The sequence below is a fragment of the Myxine glutinosa genome, chromosome 7, assembly GCF_964187855.1.
Source record: "Myxine glutinosa chromosome 7, kmMyxGlut1.1, whole genome shotgun sequence".
In the NCBI taxonomy this organism is placed as follows: domain Eukaryota; kingdom Metazoa; phylum Chordata; class Myxini; order Myxiniformes; family Myxinidae; genus Myxine; species Myxine glutinosa.
Window position 1 is genome coordinate 116,500,485 of NC_136267.1, and position 22,507 is coordinate 116,522,991.

Sequence of the window (22,507 nt, forward strand, 5' to 3'; positions counted from 1 at the left end):
TGCACTGGAAGTCGGTTGGCATTGACAAAATGTTGATCATAAGCTTTTCTCTTTATGCTACTACACTGAACTCCACTATGAATTTTCATAACCAGAACAAAAACCAACCTACACTTCGCTTGCCCTTTAGAGATGAATGTGAAGTTGTGGAGAAAACCAGTTGTCGCAAAACCAGACACCTTGTTAAACAAGGGAGTTGAGGATGTCGTGTTCATTGAAAGAAGAGATCCTATTCATGTCAGCGCAGAAGTGGACAATACCATTGGTAGTGTGGACTCTATCGCTTAAAACAAGTTAACTTGATTTTGTGTCAGGGATAGGACAATGGAAGGAGAACTGGATAATTAAGGGAAACAACGGAAGGATAATGGTACGCAGGCTGTTGTGAAAAAAGAAGAAGAATTCCTCCAGAGAATTGCCACGTCCCAGCTGGATTGGTGGTGTAAAGGCCAGATGGCTTCGGCATGGTGTCATGGAGGGGGTAATCTGTCTGCCCCATCTGGTATGGGTGACACATGACACCAGCCCACATTTTGTGGTTGACTCTTTTTGGACTTTCAGGGAAACTTAGAAAGAGGCATTCAAACAATTTTGAAAAGGAAGTGCTGGCTGCCCAAACCCCTGAAACGAGCTATTTCACAATGGGCGGACCTTGTCCATTTATTGATCCGAACATTGCAAGTTAAACCTTATTAGCAAGTTGCCTGTGCCTGCATGGGATTCTAAACGGGTTAAGGATGGAGACAGAAAAAATTAAAATGGCCTCTTCTGTCATCCAGCAAGCAGGCTAAGAGCAACAATTCGCATTGATTGCCACATCTGATGCAATTTAAATGCTCTAATGGCGTCAAAGTGCTCCATTTGAAACTGTTTGTTCCATATATGTAATTTTTTGATGCCGAGGGTCCATAATAAAAATTTGTATTGGTGTCAAAGCCAGTGACCAATTGCAAATTAATAGTGGGATGCCAGGGTAAAACTAGTTTTATTTATAGAGAATACTCCTCTCTGATTCACTAATCTTCAATCGGTGATGTCACAACGTGGCCCCACAGCAGTTTTTTCTTTTCCAAATGAAATCTTGTTGCTGCTCACACACCCGCGGGTGCACCTCACATACTCATCTAAACATTGCCGCACACTCAGCCAATGGGATCATCACTCACACTCGTGTAATTCATGGTGGCCAAAGCTTTCACTCTGGCCTATTTATACTATGCTTGGACTTATTCATGAGCTTCACACAAGCCTATTGGAGAATGAAGGATAAACGGTATGTTTTCTTGTTTAAAAAAAATAAAATCCTTTGGTGTTTTTCGTTTACAAAAAAGTTACTGCCAGCATACAACAAACAACAACATGCAGTTTAAGGCCGTTTTCCCTGCTAGAGCGGGGGTTAGCCTTGCGGTCCCCATGACTATCTTCTCCATTTTGCCCTATTTTCTGCATCTCTCCTTGTTAACCCCCTTGCCCGCATTTCTTCTTCCACCATCTTTAGCCAAGTCTTTCTCGGTCTTCCCCGTCCTCTACTTCCTTCTACATTCATTTCCATCACTCTTCTCAACCAGTCACTTTCATCCTTCAACACATGACCAAACCATCTCAACCTGTTCCTCTTCACAGCATCAATCACAGGCTCTATTCCCATCATCTTTCGCAATTCATCATTTGTCTTCCTCTCTCTCAATGATACTCCGCACATCCACCGAACCATTCGCATTTCCACCCTTTCCAGCCTTCGTTGCTGCTCTACGTTCATGACCCATGTCTCGCTCCCATAAATCATAACACTTCTCACACATGCAGCATACACCTTTCCCTTCAGCTTCAACGACACTCCCCTCCTCATCAGCACGCCACTCAGTTCCCGAAACTTCTTCCATGCACATCTCACTCCAGCAACCGTTGCCGAGTCTGATCCACCTTCTCCATTCAGCATGTCTCCGAGGTAGCAAGATGTTTTCATACCTTCCAGCTTCACGCCGTCTCCAAGATCCAACTCAACATTTCCTCCATCTGCAGCTCCCTCTGTGCACACCTTACACTTGAATGTAGCTGCCACACTGGTTAATGACCCTCTCAGACCACTGCATTTTTGATGAACCCACTCGGCGCACATTGTACATTGAATGGAGTTCACTCTGACACCCTGCACACAGCACATGGCCACTTCCCAGTGCTTTCCACCTCACCACATGCTTTGCCACTTGCCATCACCTTCGTCTTTCCAATATTCACCTTCACACCTTTTGTCTCCATACATTCCTTCCACTTATTCATCTTTTCCTTCAGTCCATCCATGCTTTCCGCAATCAACACCAGATCATCTGCATACAACAACTCCCACGGTAAACCCTCCTTTACGTTCTGAGCCAGCACCTCCATCACAGCTACAAATAGTAGTGGACTTAGTACCGACTCCTGATGCACTACCACCTTCACCTCAAACTCACCACTGTTCCCGTCCTTGGTCCTTACAGCTGTGCGCGCTCTTTTTTGCATTGCCATCACTACTCTGATCAACCATTCCTCCACTCCTAACTTCCTCAATGCCCGTGTCAATACTTCGCGTGGAACCCTATCGAATGCTTTCTCCAGATTCACTTTCTTCCTTATCCTCCACTGCAACACCCTTTCCAATACCTTCATTCCATGCTCCAATAACTTTATCGCTCGGTACGAGCCACACTCCAGAGGGTCACCTTTCCCCTTGTTTAGAGGGACGAGGGTTCTCAGTTCCCAATCCACTGGAATGCGGCCTTCTTTCACCACCAGATTGCAGATCTCTGTCATTCTCTTCACACCCCAACTTCCTGCTGCCTTCAACATATCTCCCACAACTCCCGTCGGCCCTCCCGCTTTTCTACTCTTCATTGCTTTTATCGCTTCCTCAACTTCCTTCTCAGTTATCTTCTCTGCCGGTGCCGGTCACTTCCGGTGCCAGCATCCTGGAAAAAATTTACAAATCCCAGTATAACCTCCAGGAAGCACTTCATTAGTGGCACAACTGCATTCCCAGCAATGTTGTAAGTCAGCAGCCAAGAGCTGCACATGGAGCGAGTTAGAAAAACAGGAATGGCAGTAACGGACGTTAAAATAAACGAATGGCAGTGAGGGAGGTTAAAACAAACAGGAATAGCAGTGTGGGAGGTTAAAACAAACAGGAATGGCAGTGAGTGATGTGAAAACACACAGGAATGGCTATGAGGGAGGTTAAAACAAACAGGAATAGCAGTGCGGTAGGTTAAAACAAAAAGGAATGGCAGTGAGGGAGGTTAGAATAAACAGGAATGGCAGTGAGGGAGGTTAAAACAAACAGGAATGGCAGTGAGGGAGGTTAAAACAAACAGGAATAGCAGTGTGGGAGGTTAAAACAAACAGGAATGGCAGTGAGTGATGTGAAAACACACAGGAATGGCTATGAGGGAGGTTAAAACAAACAGGAATAGCAGTGCGGTAGGTTAAAACAAAAAGGAATGGCAGTGAGGGAGCTTAAAACAAACAGGAATAGCAGTGTGGGAGCTCAAAACAAACAGGAATAGCAGTGTGGGAGGTTAAAACAAACATGAATGGCAGTGAGGGACGTTAAAACAAACAGGAATAGCAGTGTGAGAGGTTAAAATAAACAGGAGTAGCAGTGTGGGAGGTTAAAATAAACAGGAATGGCAGTGCGGGAGGTTAAAACAAACAGGAATGGCAGTGAGGGAGGTTAAAACAAACAGGAATGGCAGTGAGGGAGGTTAAAACAAACAGGAATATCAGTGTGGGAGGTTAAAATCAACAGGAATGGCAGTGAGCGAGGTTAAAAGAAACAGGAATGGCAGTGTGGGAGGTTAAAACAAACAGGAATGGCAGTGTGGGAGGTTAAAATAAACAGGAATAGCAGTGAGGGAGGTTAAAATAAACAGGAATGGCAGTGAGGGAGGTTAAAATAAACAGGAATGGCAGTGTGGGAGGTTAAAATAAACAGGAATGGCAGTGCGGGAGGTTAAAACAAACAGGAATGGCAGTGAGGGAGGTTAAAACAAACAGGAATGGCAGTGAGGGAGGTTAAAACAAACAGGAATATCAGTGTGGGAGGTTAAAATCAACAGGAATGGCAGTGAGTGAGGTTAAAAGAAACAGGAATAGCAGTGTGGGAGGTTAAAACAAACAGGAATAGCAGTGAGGGAGGTTAAAACAAACAGGAATGTCAGTGTGGGAGGTTAAAATAAACAGGAATGTCAGTGTGGGAGGTTAAAATAAACAGGAATAGCAGTGAGGGAGGTTAAAACAAACAGGAATAGCAGTGAGGGAGGTTAAAACAAACAGGAATGTCAGTGTGGGAGGTTAAAATAAACAGGAATGGCAGTGTGGGAGGTTAAAACAAACAGGAATGGCAGTGTGGGAGGTTAAAATAAACAGGAATGGCAGTGTGGGAGGTTAAAATAAACAGGAATAGCAGTGTGGGAGGTTAAAATAAACAGGAATGGCAGTGCGGGAGGTTAAAACAAACAGGAATAGCAGTGAGGGAGGTTAAAACAAACAGGAATGGCAGTGTGGGAGGTTCGTATAAACAGGAACAGGAATGGCAGTGTGGGAGGTTAAAATAAACAGGAATAGCAGTGTGGGAGGTTAAAATAAACAGGAATGGCAGTGCGGGAGGTTAAAACAAACAGGAATGGCAGTGAGGGAGGTTAAAACAAACAGGAATGGCAGTGAGGGAGGTTAAAACAAACAGGAATAGCAGTGTGGGAGGTTAAAACAAACAGGAATAGCAGTGTGGGAGGTTAAAACAAACAGGAATAGCAGTGTGGGAGGTTAAAATAAACAGGAATGGCAGTGTGGGAGGTTAAAATAAACAGGAATGGCAGTGAGGGAGGTTAAAACAAACAGGAATGGCAGTGTGGGAGGTTAAAATAAACAGGAATGGCAGTGTGGGAGGTTAAAATAAACAGGAATAGCAGTGTGGGAGGTTAAAATAAACAGGAATGGCAGTGTGGGAGGTGAAAATAAACAGGAATGGCAGTGAGGGAGGTTAAAACAAACAGGAATAGCAGTGTGGGAGGTTAAAACAAACAGGAATGGCAGTGTGGGAGGTTAAAAGAAACAGGAATGGCAGTGTGGGAGGTTAAAATAAACACGAATGGCAGTGTGGGAGGTTAAAATAAACAGGAATAGCAGTGAGGGAGGTTAAAACAAACAGGAATAGCAGTGAGGGAGGTTAAAACAAACAGGAATAGCAGTGAGGGAGGTTAAAACAAACAGGAATAGCAGTGTGGGAGGTTAAAATAAACAGGAATAGCAGTGAGGGAGGTTAAAACAAACAGGAATAGCAGTGAGGGAGGTTAAAACAAACAGGAATAGCAGTGTGGGAGGTTAAAACAAACAGGAATGGCAGTGAGGGAGGTTAAAACAAACAGTAATAGCAGTGAGGGAGGTTTAAATAAACAGGAATAGCAGTGAGGGAGGTTAAAACAAACAGGAATAGCAGTGAGGGAGGTTAAAACAAACAGGAATAGCAGTGTGGGAGGTTAAAATAAACAGGAATAGCAGTGAGGGAGGTTAAAACAAACAGGAATAGCAGTGAGGGAGGTTAAAATAAACAGGAATAGCAGTGAGGGAGGTTAAAACAAACAGGAATAGCAGTGAGGGAGGTTAAAACAAACAGTAATAGCAGTGAGGGAGGTTAAAACAAACAGTAATAGCAGTGAGGGAGGTTAAAACAAACAGTAATAGCAGTGAGGGAGGTTAAAACAAACAGGAATAGCAGTGAGGGAGGTTAAAACAAACAGGAATAGCAGTGTGGGAGGTTAAAATAAACAGGAATGGCAGTGAGGGAGGTTAAAATAAACAGGTATGGCAGTGAGGGGGGTTAACACAAACAGGAATAGCAGTGTGGGAGGTTAAAATAAACAGGAATGGCAGTGTGGGAGGTGAAAATAAACAGGAATGGCAGTGAGGGAGGTTAAAACAAACAGGAATAGCAGTGTGGGAGGTTAAAATAAACAGGAATGGCAGTGTGGGAGGTTAGAATCAACAGGAATGGCAGTGAGCGAGGTTAAAAGAAACAGGAATAGCAGTGTGGGAGGTTAAAATAAACAGGAATGGCAGTGTGGGAGGTTAAAATAAACAGGAATGGCAGTGAGGGAGGTTAAAACAAACAGGAATGGCAGTGTGGGAGGTTAAAACAACCAGGAATAGCAGTGTGGGAGGTTAAAACAACCAGGAATAGCAGTGTGGGAGGTTAAAATAAACAGGAATGGCAGTGTGGGAGGTTAAAATAAACAGGAATAGCAGTGTGGGAGGTTAAAATAAACAGGAATGGCAGTGTGGGAGGTGAAAATAAACAGGAATGGCAGTGAGGGAGGTTAAAACAAACAGGAATAGCAGTGTGGGAGGTTAAAACAAACAGGAATGGCAGTGTGGGAGGTTAAAAGAAACAGGAATGGCAGTGTGGGAGGTTAAAATAAACAGGAATGGCAGTGCGGGAGGTTAAAACAAACAGGAATGGCAGTGAGGGAGGTTAAAATAAACAGGAATGGCAGTGTGGGAGGTTAAAATAAACAGGAATGGCAGTGAGGGAGGTTAAAATAAACAGGAATAGCAGTGCGGGAGGTTAAAACAAACAGGAATAGCAGTGCGGGAGGTTAAAATAAACAGGAATAGCAGTGCGGGAGGTTAAAACAAACAGGAATAGCAGTGAGGGAGGTTAAAATAAACAGGAATAGCAGTGAGGGAGGTTAAAACAAACAGGAATAGCAGTGTGGGAGGTTAAAACAAACAGGAATAGCAGTGCGGGAGGTTAAAACAAACAGGAATAGCAGTGTGGGAGGTTAAAACAAACAGGAATAGCAGTGAGGGAGGTTAAAATCAACAGGAATAGCAGTATGGGAGGTTAAAATAAACAGGAATAGCAGTGAGGGAGGTTAAAACAAACAGGAATAGCAGTGAGGGAGGTTAAAATAAACAGGAATAGCAGTGTGGGAGGTTAAAATAAACAGGAATAGCAGTGAGGGAGGTTAAAATAAACAGGAATAGCAGTGCGGGAGGTTAAAACAAACAGGAATAGTAGTGCGGGAGGTTAAAATAAACAGGAATAGCAGTGAGGGAGGTTAAAATAAACAGGAATAGCAGTGCGGGAGGTTAAAACAAACAGGAATAGCAGTGCGGGAGGTTAAAACAAACAGGAATAGCAGTATGGGAGGTTAAAACAAACAGGAATAGCAGTGAGGGAGGTTAAAATCAACAGGAATAGCAGTATGGGAGGTTAAAATAAACAGGAATAGCAGTGAGGGAGGTTAAAACAACCAGGAATAGCAGTGAGGGAGGTTAAAATAAACAGGAATAGCAGTGTGGGAGGTTAAAACAACCAGGAATAGCAGTGAGGGAGGTTAAAACAAACAGGAATGGCAGTGCGGGAGGTTAAAACAAACAGGAATAGCAGTGCGGGAGGTTAAAACAAACAGGAATAGCAGTGTGGGAGGTTAAAACAAACAGGAATAGCAGTGAGGGAGGTTAAAATCAACAGGAATAGCAGTATCGGAGGTTAAAATAAACAGGAATAGCAGTGAGGGAGGTTAAAATAAACAGGAATAGCAGTGTGGGAGGTTAAAATAAACAGGAATAGCAGTGAGGGAGGTTAAAATAAACAGGAATAGCAGTGCGGGAGGTTAAAACAAACAGGAATAGCAGTGCGGGAGGTTAAAATAAACAGGAATAGCAGTGCGGGAGGTTAAAATAAACAGGAATAGCAGTGAGGGAGGTTAAAATAAACAGGAATAGCAGTGAGGGAGGTTAAAATAAACAGGAATAGCAGTGTGGGAGGTTAAAATAAACAGGAATAGCAGTGAGGGAGGTTAAAATAAACAGGAATAGCAGTGCGGGAGGTTAAAACAAACAGGAATAGCAGTGCGGGAGGTTAAAATAAACAGGAATAGCAGTGCGGGAGGTTAAAATAAACAGGAATAGCAGTGCGGGAGGTTAAAATAAACAGGAATAGCAGTGCGGGAGGTTAAAACAAACAGGAATGGCAGTGAGGGAGGTTAAAACAAACAGGAATAGCAGTGAGGGAGGTTAAAACAAACAGGAATGGCAGTGAGGGAGGTTAAAACAAACAGGAATAGCAGTGCGGGAGGTTAAAATAAACAGGAATAGCAGTGCGGGAGGTTAAAACAAACAGGAATGGCAGTGAGGGAGGTTAAAACAAACAGGAATAGCAGTGTGGGAGGTTAAAACAAACAGGAATAGCAGTGCGGGAGGTTAAAACAAACAGGAATAGCAGTGTGGGAGGTTAAAACAAACAGGAATAGCAGTGAGGGAGGTTAAAATCAACAGGAATAGCAGTGAGGGAGGTTAAAACAAACAGGAATAGCAGTGAGGGAGGTTAAAACAAACAGGAATAGCAGTGAGGGAGGTTAAAATCAACAGGAATAGCAGTGAGGGAGGTTAAAACAAACAGGAATAGCAGTGAGGGAGGTTAAAACAAACAGGAATAGCAGTGAGGGAGGTTAAAATCAACAGGAATAGCAGTATGGGAGGTTAAAATAAACAGGAATAGCAGTGAGGGAGGTTAAAACAAACAGGAATAGCAGTGAGGGAGGTTAAAATAAACAGGAATAGCAGTGTGGGAGGTTAAAATAAACAGGAATAGCAGTGAGGGAGGTTAAAATAAACAGGAATAGCAGTGCGGGAGGGTAAAACAAACAGGAATGGAAGTGTGGGAGGTTAGAACAAAAAAGCAAGGCTCGGATCTGTTGTCCCCCTGTCATGTAACCAGATCCTCAGCTCTGATTGGTGGAAGTTTGTGAGGGACATACATATATACATCGGACGGACAGACAAACGCTGTTCCAGACGGCCTTGCCCTACAGGCTTCCCCTCTGTGTCGTTCCATTTTTACAGGTAGCACAAGGTGCTGGTGTATTGGAGATTCAAACCCCATACTGTTCATTTGTCAGTTGCTATCAAATAACCAGTCCTTGCAGATAGTACAGTCACGTGAAAAAGTAAGTGCACCATGTAAAGTTTTGACTTTTTCAACATACAGCTATTTGATTCTCATTTCAACAATATTGATAGATAAAGGTGATATAATATAACAAATATCATGAAACATTTACATTTTGTAGTCCATTGTATAATTCAAATAAACATAAATGCAAATTTCGCATGTGGAAAAAGTAAGTACACCCCTACATTTATCACAACTTCAAATACCTAAAATTAGAATCAGGTACACCAGCTCAGGTGCAAATGATTTGAACAATCGTTAGAGAGGATCTTGGAGGAACCTGTCTTCTTTAAACCTCAGACATTTTGTTTGGTTTGCTCTTTGTTGTTGAAGTGTGCGGCGTCACCATGCCTAGATCAAAAGAGCTCGCTGAGGCCTTCAGAAAGAAGGTTATAGATGCCTCCGAGTCTGGGAAGGGATTTAAAAAGATCTCCAAGCAATTTGAAATCAATCATTCGACTGTCAGGCAGCTTCGCAGCATATTTATCGAAAATGGGAAACGGCTTGACAAAAGCGCCATTTTTATTTTGGTGGTCCATTAGACCATATACAATAGATTTAGGACCGGAGGCAAGAAATATACAGTGTTCTTCACCTTTTTATTGGACAAAAATAAAGGACAAAAACCAATTATGTATATATTTTCAACAAGGAGGCTAACTTTTATTTCATTACATGCAGTGTTATTTGTAAAACTTATGCATGCCTGCATAATAAATCTTACGCTTCCATGTAATAATAATTAGTAATATAATACCGAGTGTTTATATAAATGTGTTATACTTGTGACTCGCGCACCTCTCATATATCTAACATGTACGCAACTACAAGGATGTAATGACAATATAGCTTTAGAACAAACAACATGTTGTTCAAGGTAATTTGTCCAGCAATTTACAGACTTGGCATTTAATATGGAATATTTTTATTTTCTTGACTTGGGTTTACTTTCTTAACTCAGTATATCAATCTGGTGAGTTTCTTTTACACTTTGGTGATTTATTTGTTAAAAGAACCATGTCACTGATTGTCTGTCGCAGCAAGAAGTCAACAACAGGATTATATCACAGGTGGCGTGGCAAAATGTACGGACAGGTGCATTTGATGATTGGCTTCACAGTCGGGTATACAAGGGTTGTTGCGTTCTGTATTAGTGGAAAACAACTGCTGCACATCTCCAAAAGTTATTGCCGCTTCCTCTGAAGATGGTCCGTCAACTCAACAATGCTGTTTGTCATGGAGTGGTGGCTTTATGAAATTACGGCATGAAACAGCATGCTATTGCTCGGCAGTATGGCATCACTCAAGGTCAGGTGTCAAAGATCCTGAAACGAAATGCTCAGAGGGGTGTCCCTACTCCAATACCAAGGCCAGGACGTCCCCGCAGAACCACAAGGAGGGATGATCGCCAGCTGCACCGGTTAGTCCGCAATGGCCGTACCAAGTCAGCTAATCGGCTTAGGGCTGAGTGGCAGCAACTGACAAATGTGCCTGTATCCAGAAGGCTAGTCAACCAACGACTGGTTCAAGCAGGCTATCGTGCCAGGCGTCCCCTGAGAAAGCCACGCCTGACCAGACAACACTGCCAGTGCCGATTGCAGTGGGCCAGAGAGCACCGTCAATGGCAGCCAGGACACTGGAATCACATGATCTTCAGTGACGAGTCTAGATTTCTGGTCTATTGTCAAGATGGCCGCGTCCGAGTGCACAGACAAGTGCATGAAGCCTAGAACAAAGATTGTATAGTGCCAAGAGTCCAAGCTGGAGGTGGTGGGGTGACCGTTTGGGCTGCTTTTCATGCAGGGGGCAAAACTGACCTGGTTGTTCTGAATGGAAACCTGAAACAGTTCAAGTACAGGGTCATTCTGGAAGAAGCATTGCTTCCATTTGCTCGTGCAGCCTTTCGAGGAAACTTTGTCTTCCAAGATGACAATGCACGGCCTCATCGTGCTCGTATGATCAAACACTTTCTTGCTGACCGTGGTGTAGAGCATATGGAGTGGCCTGCCATGTCCCTGGATATGAATCCGATAGAGAACTTGTGGGCAGAATTAACGCATCAAATCGACCACTTGGACCAGCAGCCGACCTCTGTGCGTGGATTGCAGTAGGCTATTGTCACTGCATGGCAAGCAATTCCTGTCCAAACCTTGGCAAATCTCGTGAACAGCATGCCTCAACGTGTACGTGGTCTCCTGAATGCTCGTGGGGGTTACACGAAGTATTGAACTGTAATTTTCCTGTCCGTAATCCCAGTCGTAATTTAACTTTTGTTTTTGTTTTAAAAAATTTGGCTAATGTGCAAAATAAAGAGATACTTCTGGAAAACGTACAGAAGTTTAACACAGTACTGTCCATGAATTGAGTTCGATATCAGTTTACATCACTTTCAAGGATCAATTTATTTGTTTTGAAATGTCAAATGTGGTTTTTCTTTCTTTTGAAGGTCACATTAACAAAATCTAGAATAATTTCAACATAATTCCAATGAACTTTTGGTTCTAGACATCTTGAAAAGTAAGTTCACCCCCACAAAAAAATATTCCATATTAAATGCCAAGTCTGTATGTATTTACGATTTTAGTCTAACTCCAATAGCTGATGATTTATTTGCATAAATGTATTGCTCGATATTATGCTGTGCGAGTCATATTTGCGCAAAAGTCAAACACTGTATATGTCTTGCCTCCGGTCCTAATTCTATTGCATATGGTCCAATGAACCACTAAAATAAAAATGGTACTTTTGTAAAGTCGTTCCCCAAAAAATTGCCAAGCTGCCTAACTATAAGTGGAGAAGATTCCAAACAACTGCCAACTTGTTCAGGCCAGGCCGCCCCAGCAAGTTCAGCCCGAGAGCAGACCGCAAGATGCTGAAAGTAGTCTCTAAGAACCCCAGGTGTACTTATTTTTTCACGTGACTGTATATGATATACCAATGTCATTACAATTCATTTAAATGTACAATAAAGTTGTCTTATAATTTTCTTGTCTTATACCCGATAGTTGTAGGAGTCCATGAGCCTTAGACACTACAGAAAAATATTATATGTTACACAACACTTCTCAAATAGGTTGTACATTGCCAAGCTTTGACAAATCCTAATCCTCGAGGAATTAAGGTTCTCAATGCAACAGCGTATTTTGGGAAATTGACACAATGTTCGGTGTAAAGAGTTTTACCTGTTGCTGAAAGTAACGAGCGCCACGATATCAGAGCATCCGAGCAATGTGTCTTTGTGTTGCAGTAGAATGGCAGCACAGATGAAGAGGTCAAAAGTGTAATCAGGATTCGCCACTGGGAGTTCCAAGCAGGTTGAACCTTCACAAGAAAGTAAGGGCGGCATTGAAATGGTAGATGAAATGAAACTACCCACGACCATGAGCGATGCCAACAAATCAGCTCTGCAGCTGCGTTGCACCACATCCGGTACCAAATGTTATTGCACATGTATGGAGTGATCACATGCTGCTCCACATACTCAACCCCAGGGAAGACTGTGCGACATGATCAATTCATCTAAACAGGCCCTGTTTCTAACCCGAACCCTAACCCTAAAACCTATTACATGCTATTTCCTATTGACAAACTTGCTCGCCTGTTTTACTGTACGTATGCAGCAAAGTGTCATTTTTCAGTGATTATTCTGATTTGGATAAGTGGCCATTTATTTATTACCTACATAATTATTATTTTTTTGTAAAACTTCTTTCGCACTCAAATACTTAGTGTGCGCACCTTTCTCACTCCATTAACGACAATGTATCACCCAACTCTCCTTCATTCTCTCCTCATTCCTCCTACACCCTTCCACTCTATCTATGTCCGAAATGAGGAATTAAGGTTCCATCTACTTATTACGTATGCACTGGGATTTCGAGGGGTGGGGTAGGGAGGAATGGGGTGCTGAGTTGAGACAATTAAAATACGTAGAGGAAAGGAAGATGACAGCAGAGGGAAAACTAGAACAGCACTCTCCGACATCCAGACGTCGACCGATGTGCCTCCACCCACATTATTACATCATTATTACATAAATACGTGCACCAAGTTTTATTTAAATCCCTTCAGCTGTTCTCAAGTATCACATTTTTACCTGACTTGACCTTTGGCGCCAAAATCTAACCAGTTTGTATATGCATCATCAAATGTACTTGTACCAAGTTTGGTCAAAATCCCATCACTGGTTCACAGGTTAACGCAGTAACAGAATTTTTACCCAACGGGACCTTTGACCTCTTGACCCCATAATCGAATCTGTTTATCTTTAAATCATTATACATACCGGTACTTGTACCAAGTTTAACTTAGTTCACTTCACCTGTTCTTAAGTTACCGTGGTAACGAAAACCTATTACAGACTCTGACCTTTGACCTTTTGACTCCAAAATCCAATCGGTTAATCTCTGCATCATTCTGCATAAGAGTGCTAACTTTGGTCAAGATCCCATCACTGGTTCTCAAGTTATCGCGGTAACAAGATTTATTTTTTTACCGAACGGACCTCTTGACCTCATAATCAAATCGGTTAATATTTACACCATTATACGTACTTGTACTAGTCAGGGCCCTTAGGGATATTTTGGTTCAAATTCTTCCAAAAGCATCAAATTTGGCGCAGATGTTGCCCATGCCATACTCTTTCGATTTTTGACGGGCGCCAAGGGCTGTATGATCCGGGGACCAAACCGGTCCAACCCGCCATGTCACCTGACCTATGACGTCATAATTAGGATATGTATCCAATCACATGGCGTACTATAAGTGGTCAAAGTTCAAAATGAATCGATCGAAAAATGAAGGCAGGGATCCATTTTTAAGGTTTTCGTAAAATCCAATATGGCCGCCAGGTCACATGACCTATGACGTCATATTTATGACATGTATACAATCATGTATACATGAACCCGGATCATGATCGCACAAAAATTAAACACAAGGATATGGCATACAGTTCATAAAACATCAAAATCCGTACCTTTGTAATTAGACTGATGAACTGCATATGCCTGAAAATTAGGAAATAGACATGTAAATATTTCCTCTAATTGTCAAAAATAAGGTCAGAGTTCGATTACCCAACCCAGAAACATAAAATGGTGAACCTCGCGTAAATCTTGACAAAAAACTCAAAAACCGACACGTTTGACTCAAAAATGACCTTTAAGATGACCTTGAGGGTTGACCTTGACCTCGAATCATCAAAATAACATCATAGTTGGATTCCTCGACCTCGAAAACCCCTGAAAAGTGGTATCATACATGATTCCAACCCTTTTGGTTATTTAACTGATTTTCCTCTAATCCGGGTGGCAGCCATTTAGTATTTCGCCAATATGGGGCCCCCGGGGGGGGGGGGGCGCCCGTCAAAAATCGAAAGAGTATGGCATGGGCAACATCTGGACCAAATTTGGTGCTTTTGGAAGAATTTGAACCAAACGGCCCCAAAATATCCCCAAGGGCCCTGACTATACCAAGTTTGTTTGGATCCCTTCACCAATCAAGTGCCAGCCTTTTCTCTACAGCCCTCTTTGTGCCCATTGATTGAGGCCCTCATCCTCGGTATCTTCCTTTTGCATATCCACGAGTCTCGACTACATTCAAAATGGTCGCGCAATCTCTACAACCTTTCAGAGCGATACACTGATATAAGGTGTGGAGTTTGCTTGCCTTGATGCTGTATGCCAGACGATCTTGTTTCGTCGCGAACCCTCTGTGCTGCGAGTGAAGTGAGCTCAAGGTGGTGGCTGCTGAGGATCTCGAACAGCCGGATTGCCTCATCATGTGGAAACTCGCGCTGAAAACTCAGTAGTAGCCACCTGGATGTGAAGAACAAAGCCGTCGCTATGACGTTACACCGCTGAATCAAATTTGGCAACCATCAACAAATTTGCAATGTGAAAAAAGTGTCCCATTTCCGTCTAACTTAATCTTACTATAATTCACCAAATGTCTGTCTGTCTGTTCGCAGGTACCGCAAAAACGGCTCAACCGATCGCAACGAAATTTGGGTGGGTAATCTTGGGACCCCCTGGAGTAAAACAGGCTATATTGTTTTTCCAATTTTTTCCCCATTTTCCAATTTTTCCAATTTCCAATTTTCCAGTTTTTCCAAACACGATGGAATAATATTTACTGATATGAACAGTGATGTGGCTTTTATTGAAATTCTACAAATACTGTTTAGATTTTGATGATTTGCGAGTGATATGATTTAACGGATGTTTATATAAATCGTTTAAAATAAAAAAACCTTCAATTTCTGATATTTTGCCTTTTCATTTGGGCCTCCCAATTGAAGCCCCGCCCATAGGGCGGGTACCGTTGCTAGTCTTTATAATGATGGCTTTGGACTGACGGGAAGGCTCATAGGTGGTTTCCGCACCTTCGAATCACCTCGTCTGGATTGCATTCCCAATGATGAAAGATGCAACTATAAAATGTCATCGTGCTGCTTCCTGGGCAGGGTGATGCATCACAGAGTATGCCCTCTCTTTATTATTTTTTTTCTAAAAAACCCAGGCTCAAGAAATGAGAGAAGACGGAGGGGGTAGAAGGCAAAGCACCGACAGTGGGGCAGTGAGGAAACAAGCAGGGAAATAAAGGAGAGAAAGCAGAGCAACACAGACAAACGAGGCCTACAAGAGCACATGTCCCAAACAAGGACACACAAATATGGCACAAAAACACATGTGAAGGCACTCGAGATTAGCACCAACAATTAACAAAAATTAGTAACGCTTGGATGCAGTGATTGGGCCTCGGAGGCCCACAAGGTTTTTTTTTGTTGCAAAAACTATGCTGTACAATTTTTTTTTGGAATGAGCCTCATTTTCACCGACTTTCATGTTGTTACACAAAATTCAGTGACATAAATAAATAAAAATTCATTCAGTCTCGTGGGAAAATCTTCAATCTTCACTTATAACCTGAAAATCCGACACGAATGCAGGCCTGGGGCCTTCGAGGCCCCGCATAAATGTTGTTGTACTACTATGTTATATCATTATTTTCTTGATATGAGCCTCATTATGTGCTCCTATAACTTCGTTACAAATAATTCAGTGACAAAAATTTGAAAATAAAAAAAACTTTACACGAATACATTTGTGGGGCCACCGAGGCCCAATGGCTGCATCGGTGTAGGATTTTTGACAGTTGTGGACATATACATTCTAAATAAAAGGATTAGGGAATCATTTTTTGAGCAAATACTCCGCCATGAGCCTCAACTTTTTAGAGAAAAAAAAGTTGAAAAACCAAGCACCAAAAAAAAAAATCTTTTGAAAAAAAAAGAAAAATTCATTATTGTATGGGATTCTTCCAACTAATAGGATCAATGATTCACATTTTCTGAGCAAATACACATCCATGAGCATCAACTTGGATCGAAAAAGGATATTTTAAAAAAAAACAAAAACAAAAAACATTACATGAATACATCCGTTGGGCTTCTGAGGCGCAATGGCTGCGTTTATGTAGGATTTTTGATGCCTGCATCGAAGAGTTAAAGAAAGCTATTGTACAATAGGTATCATGAGCTTCTGAAGACGGCGCCCAGTTGTTGAGAAGGTGGCGCCCGGTTGCAAAGGATCGCAGAACCGATTTTAAGCCTGCTGTGCCATCTGCTAACACTGAATAATTGAACATGAAAAAATTCTCACAAGTACTTTGTCTCAATTCCAAATCACTGCCTTAATGCACAGAAAGGGACGACACCAGTTTGCTATTCAAATTTAAACATCCCAATGGCCAATTGCCTTTGTGGCACCACAATGATTGCCATGATCAATAAACTTATTCACACTTTAGCAACAGACTTACTAAAGTGACACAATCCTCTCTACACATCACAAACCATCGATATGCAAGTAGTCGTGGAATTTCGATTATCGCGTTTGCTTATGACATGCCAAATGGAAACTAGAGCTATCTATGCCATCACAAATACCCGCGCTTCCCACCAAAAGTAAAGTTGAAAGATGGCAAAAAGTTACAACAGGATTGAACCAATATCAAATTTAGAGGTAAAAAATATTTCCACATTTTGACCTCTGTTACTCCAAGTCACCACTCCTGGGGCATGAACCTGGAGTCAAATCCAAAAAATCGTTACATATTTCATGCTTCCCCCAATGTTTGCAAATATAAAGTTTAATTTTAAAAATGTGCCAATAATTGCATTTTTTGGTACTTAGGGCCCGGAGCGGGCCATAAAAAGATACTGCTCTTGCACCTTCGTTCCATGTGGTCATAACTATCAGGCTTGATGGATTTCTGACGGATAGACAGACAGAACCAATTGCAATATCCTCCATTTTCTTCAAAAAGCGTGGGGATAATAACTGTGCCTTCAAAATAGAGGGGTTTGTTGGTGGAAAAAACTTGTTCCAACACACCTGTGGCAGAATGTCATCCGGCCAAGTTCTTCTTCACTGAGGTGTGCAAACAGTTCATGGTCAAGCTGGTCAAGCAGGTCGAGAAGCAGTTCTGCAGATAAACAAATATGGTAGGTGTACCAAATCCCAAGCTCGTCTACACCCCTCCACTCTCCTAAATCGATCTTATTGACATCGCATATAAGGCTTGGTGGGCAGCCATTGTTTTGTTTTATTTGCAAGGCCTCCACGTGCCCAAATCTTAGCCGAGACCTTCGTACCTGCTACGAGTTTTTGAATGTTTGCACGTGGTATTCGCTGTCATTTCTGGGATCGTGTGTCCCGTATTTATTTCATATTGCGTGTGCATGTCGGCTTTTGCAGTCTTTGTAAATGGAATTTCAACCCATTCCACAGACCGTGGATCAATTGCATTCACGTTATGTCTCCAGACTTTTGTAACTGGTGTAAAGAAGGTGTGTCATCGTCTTGATGCAGGTACAACCTACTAACATCCACTGTAACTTGATCAATGCAGAAAAATAGTCATTCAAAATGTCAAACTAATATTTTTCATTCATCATGCCTTTCACAACAACAGGAACAGGACCAATTATACCCTCCAACACAAGTCGGGGGCCAAATCTTCCCCATTCTTTGCTGCTGCCCGGATTAGTCAGGGGAGCGCGATCACGGTCAGAGTGGCGATCGGTCCCGATGTACCGGCCCTTACCCTCATGTATGTCTCTGTGTGTCTCTGTGTCTCTCTGTCTCTGTGTCTGTCTGTCTCTCTGTCTCTCTCTAACTCTGTTGTGTCTCTGACTTTGTGAAGGTGGGATACACCATCCTGGATGTGGGGGGTCTCTGGGTCGCTCCTGCCAGAACGATTGGATGCCTCCGTGCTGCGGGCTTGTTCGAGAGAACTGTGCAGGGCTACACAACAACAACAAATCCAAACCACTCCAAACCATGATGAATTCTCCAGAACTCTTTGCAGTTGGCACGAAACAATCCATGGCAAAACATTTATTTGGTTGTCTCCAAACCCAAACCCTGTCTTCACAATTTAATAATGACCACCTGGACTCTTCACTCCACAAATCCTGTTTCCACGTTATTCCATTTTAGTATTCCTGTTTATTGCACCATGCTATGAAATAAAAGACCTTTATTGGCACTCACCTATTTTGTGCAACATGCCATCGCCGGTAAAGTTGTACGAAATGCGAGCCATGTAGGCACAGAAGCACCAATATGCCCCTTCCTCAGAGTCCAGCACTTCCAGAAAACGACTGAGAAGATCATTCATTCCTTGAGCATAGCCTACATCTGTGGGAAGAGCGTAAGAATCGATTCATCTTTTACATACTACAACAACATTGATATCTTGATGATACGGGACCGATATCATCAACAAGCAACACAGAAATATCACCTGGGGAATCAACCTTCATACCTAAGCAGAAAATATCACCAAACCACATGACCAGGCAGCAAGGGCAGGGTAGGTTCACTGACCTTGATGGAATGCAGCAAATGTAATGAGGATGTTGCGCAGAAGTATCAGGTTAGCGACGCCGTCCTTCCTTCCAAGAACAAATCGTAGGTTAACATCGATGGAAAAAATGTGCAGCGTTCATCGGTGGGATTGGTGGAGGAGTGCGGGTGAGAAAAATGTGGCAGTCTCAGAGATAACACCAGGGGGTTGAAATTTAAAATGAGAAAAAAATATTGTTTTTTGTGGGGGGTGAGGAGATGGGTGAAGGCGGGTTTAAGATGAAGAAACACCTCGTACAACACCGATGTCACACCATCCCTTGACGAGATCCTCTTGCAGGTTAAACAATCACTCATACATACTGAAGTTACTCCAAGTCCTGCGAATTTCCATGTACCCTTACATCTTTAATGCTTCGAGGTGCAGTACCTAATTTCAATTTAAACATATCGAAAGTTTCTGATGACACGACCTTTCCAGGGAGACATTCCATGCATTAACTATTCTTTGACTGAAAGACCTTACCTGACTACCATCTACAGTCACGTGAAAAAGCAAGTACACCCCATGTAAAGTTTTGACTTTTTCAACATATTTCAACATACAGCTATTTGATCTTCATTTCAACAATATTGATAGATAAAGGTGATATAATATAACAAATATCATGAAACATTTACATTTTGTAGTCCATTGTATAATATAAATAAACATAAATGCAAATTTCGCATGTGGAAAAAGTAAGTACACCCTTGGCTCTAATAGGTGGTATTGCCCCCTTTGGCAGAAATAACCTCAAGTCGGCGTTTGTTATAACTGTCTACCAGTCTCTGACATCGACTGGGAGAAATTTTTGCCCACTCCTCCATGCAGAATTCTTTCAGCTGTGCGATGTTTGAGGGGTTTCTTGCATGCACAGCTCGTTTCAAATCCCCCACAACATCTCGATGGGATTTAGATCAGGGCTTTGACCTGGCCATTCCAGAACCCTCCATTTCTTTCTTTTCAGCCATTCCTTGGTGGATTTACTGGTATGTTTAGGGTCATTGTCATGTTGCAAGGTCCACCTTCAGTTGAGCTTCAACTCTCTGACAGATGGCCTCACATTATCCTCAAGCACCCTCTGGTACAATGAAGAATTCATAGTGGATTCTATGATGGTGAGCTGCCCAGGCCCTGATGCAGCAAAGCTGCCCCAAACCATAATATTTCCACCACCATGCTTTACAGTTGGTATCAGGTTCTTGTGGTCAAATGCTGTCTTTGGTTTTTGCCAAACATGTCTTCTGGTACTGTGGCCAAATAGCTCTACCTTTGACTCATCTGTCCAGAGCACATTGTTCCAGAAGTGCTGGTCTTTGCCTAGGTGTTCATTGGCAAACTTTAGTCTTGCCCTGATGTTCTTTCTGGACAGCAAAGGTTTACTCCTGGCACAACTTCCATGTAGATCAAATTTGTGCAGCCTCTTTCTTATGGTAAACTTGTGCATTTTGACATCAACAGTGGCAAGAGCTACCTGTAGGTCCCGTGATGACATTCTGGGATTCTTAGAGACTTCTTTCAGCATCTTGCGGTCTGCTCTCGGGCTGAACTTGCTGGGGCGGCCTGATCTGAACAAGTTGGCAGTTGTTTGGAATCTTCTCCACTTGTAGATTATCTTCCGGACAGTCGAATGATTGATTTCAAATTGTTTGGAGATCTTTTTAAACCCCTTCCCAGACTCGTAGGCATCTATAACCTTCTTTCTGAAGGCCTCAGAGAGCTCTTTTGATCTAGGCATGGTGACGCCACACACTTCAACAACAAAGAGCAAACCAAACGAAACGTCTGAGGTTTAAAGAAGACAGGTTCCTCCAAGATCCTCTCTAACGATGTTGTAATCATTTGCACCTGAGCTGGTGCACCTGATTCTAATTTTAGGTATTTGAAGTAGTGATAAATGTAGGGGTGTACTTACTTTTTCCACATGCGAAATTTGCATTTATGTTTATTTAAATTATATGATGGACTACAAAATGTAAATGTTTCATGATATTTGTTATATTATATCACCTTTATCTATCAATATTGTTGAAATGAAGATCAAATAGCTGTATGTTGAAATATGTTGAAAAAATCAAAACTTTACATGGGGTGTACTTACTTTTTCACGTGACTGTATATATATATATATACACACACACACACACACACATACACACAATACATATATACAAGACACAAGCTCGTCCGAGAAGATGTTTATTGTATAATCATCTCGGGAACTCTGAAAGCCCGTTTATCGGGTTCGCATATATATATCCAAACCAAAAAGCATACATCAGAACCAAAGCCACGCCTCAGAACCAAATACACACACACACATATATATATATGTGTGTGTGTGTATTTTAGAAGCATTCACAGAGAAGGAAAACGAACACTCACTGGTAATATTGCAGATCTCTTCTTGTTCGAGGAATGTCTTTGTCTATGATGCGAATAGCCTTCAGCAACTGTTCAATATCAATATTTTGCCGATCAGCTCCAACCTGCCAGACAAATAGAGAATGTAATCAAATGCTAACAATTCATGTGCTTTTAAGCAATTATTTTGAAACAAAAATATTTCATGCTCGACCCTAAATATATCATGTCCCCAGGGTTAAGACCCCAAGCGGACGAATGACCGAAACTAGCTTTAACTCCAAGGCGTATTTCGAACCTGGCAGGATTATTTCTGGCGTGCGCGGGAAGGTTTGAGGCCTTATCTGATTGGACGGCCGACACTGGGTTTAATGACTCGCCCCACTAACACAAATACGGGCACAAGCAAAATCCACAATACAATGATGAAATGTAAAAATAAAGGATTTAATGAAAATAAACGCAGGAGTAATAAAAAGGAAATAAATGGTGAGGTAAAAAGTATTTCCTAAATTGAGACGTCTCCACCCAGACTCGAATACAAACAAGGAGAAAGACTAAATAAAAATAAATGACGTTTCTGCCGGCTGTCACTTAGCTCTGTCTCAACGCGGGGGCATAACGTTTGTCACCTCCAAACTACCGCGCGGGAAGCGCACCAACAAATGGCGCCGAAAAAGCCCGGCCTGAACAAGCAGCCAACCGGCCCTTCCTCGCTTCCACCGCCAAGCGCGACGCAGCTCTCTCCTCCCCCGAAAAGCACCACAGTTAACAACACCCCCTCCTCCGACGTTGCAAAAACTCCACAATGCTCCAAAGGTTTTCTGCACGAGCGCACACGAGAGGAGCGACCACCCACCACGAAACCAGGACCAGAAGACCGAGAGACAAAGATGGCAAGACGCGGCTTTTTCCTTTTCAGCTCTCGAATATTCCACGCTGACGTCACACTCTGTACAATCATCGAGCGCTACTCAATCATGAAGGCCGGAGCATGGCCTCCCCGTAATGAGTCGTCGGGAGGGGGGGGGCGGAGTCTAGTCGTTCGGAAATGTTCAGATGACGTCGTCGGCCGTGAGGCGGGGCTTGACTGGCATGATCGGCAAATGTACTGGGTGTTGGTTAGCCCTGGCGACGTTGTGAGCGAATGGAGTCATTTGTTGTAGTTGTTGTTTGGCAGGCTTTTTAATTGTAATAAGGACAGAGGAAAGATCACAGGGGCAAATTACACAC

At 42.5% G+C, this 22,507-nt stretch overlaps 1 protein-coding gene across 2 annotated transcripts in view; it reads right to left on the bottom strand.

Annotated features, from left to right (window-relative positions):
- The window catches only part of LOC137431531 (TBC1 domain family member 15), a 40,007-nt gene that overhangs the window by 6,844 nt on the left and 10,656 nt on the right, over window positions 1-22,507 (bottom strand). For both annotated transcript variants that reach the window (XM_068122943.2, XM_068122945.2), the window contains 6 exons: window positions 21,296-21,399; window positions 18,889-18,956; window positions 18,553-18,699; window positions 17,392-17,482; window positions 14,663-14,811; window positions 12,175-12,313 (listed from right to left, as the gene is read on the bottom strand). In XM_068122943.2, coding sequence (XP_067979044.2) covers window positions 12,175-12,313; window positions 14,663-14,811; window positions 17,392-17,482; window positions 18,553-18,699; window positions 18,889-18,956; window positions 21,296-21,399 — 698 coding nt within the window. The remainder of the gene's footprint in view (window positions 1-12,174; window positions 12,314-14,662; window positions 14,812-17,391; window positions 17,483-18,552; window positions 18,700-18,888; window positions 18,957-21,295; window positions 21,400-22,507) is intronic.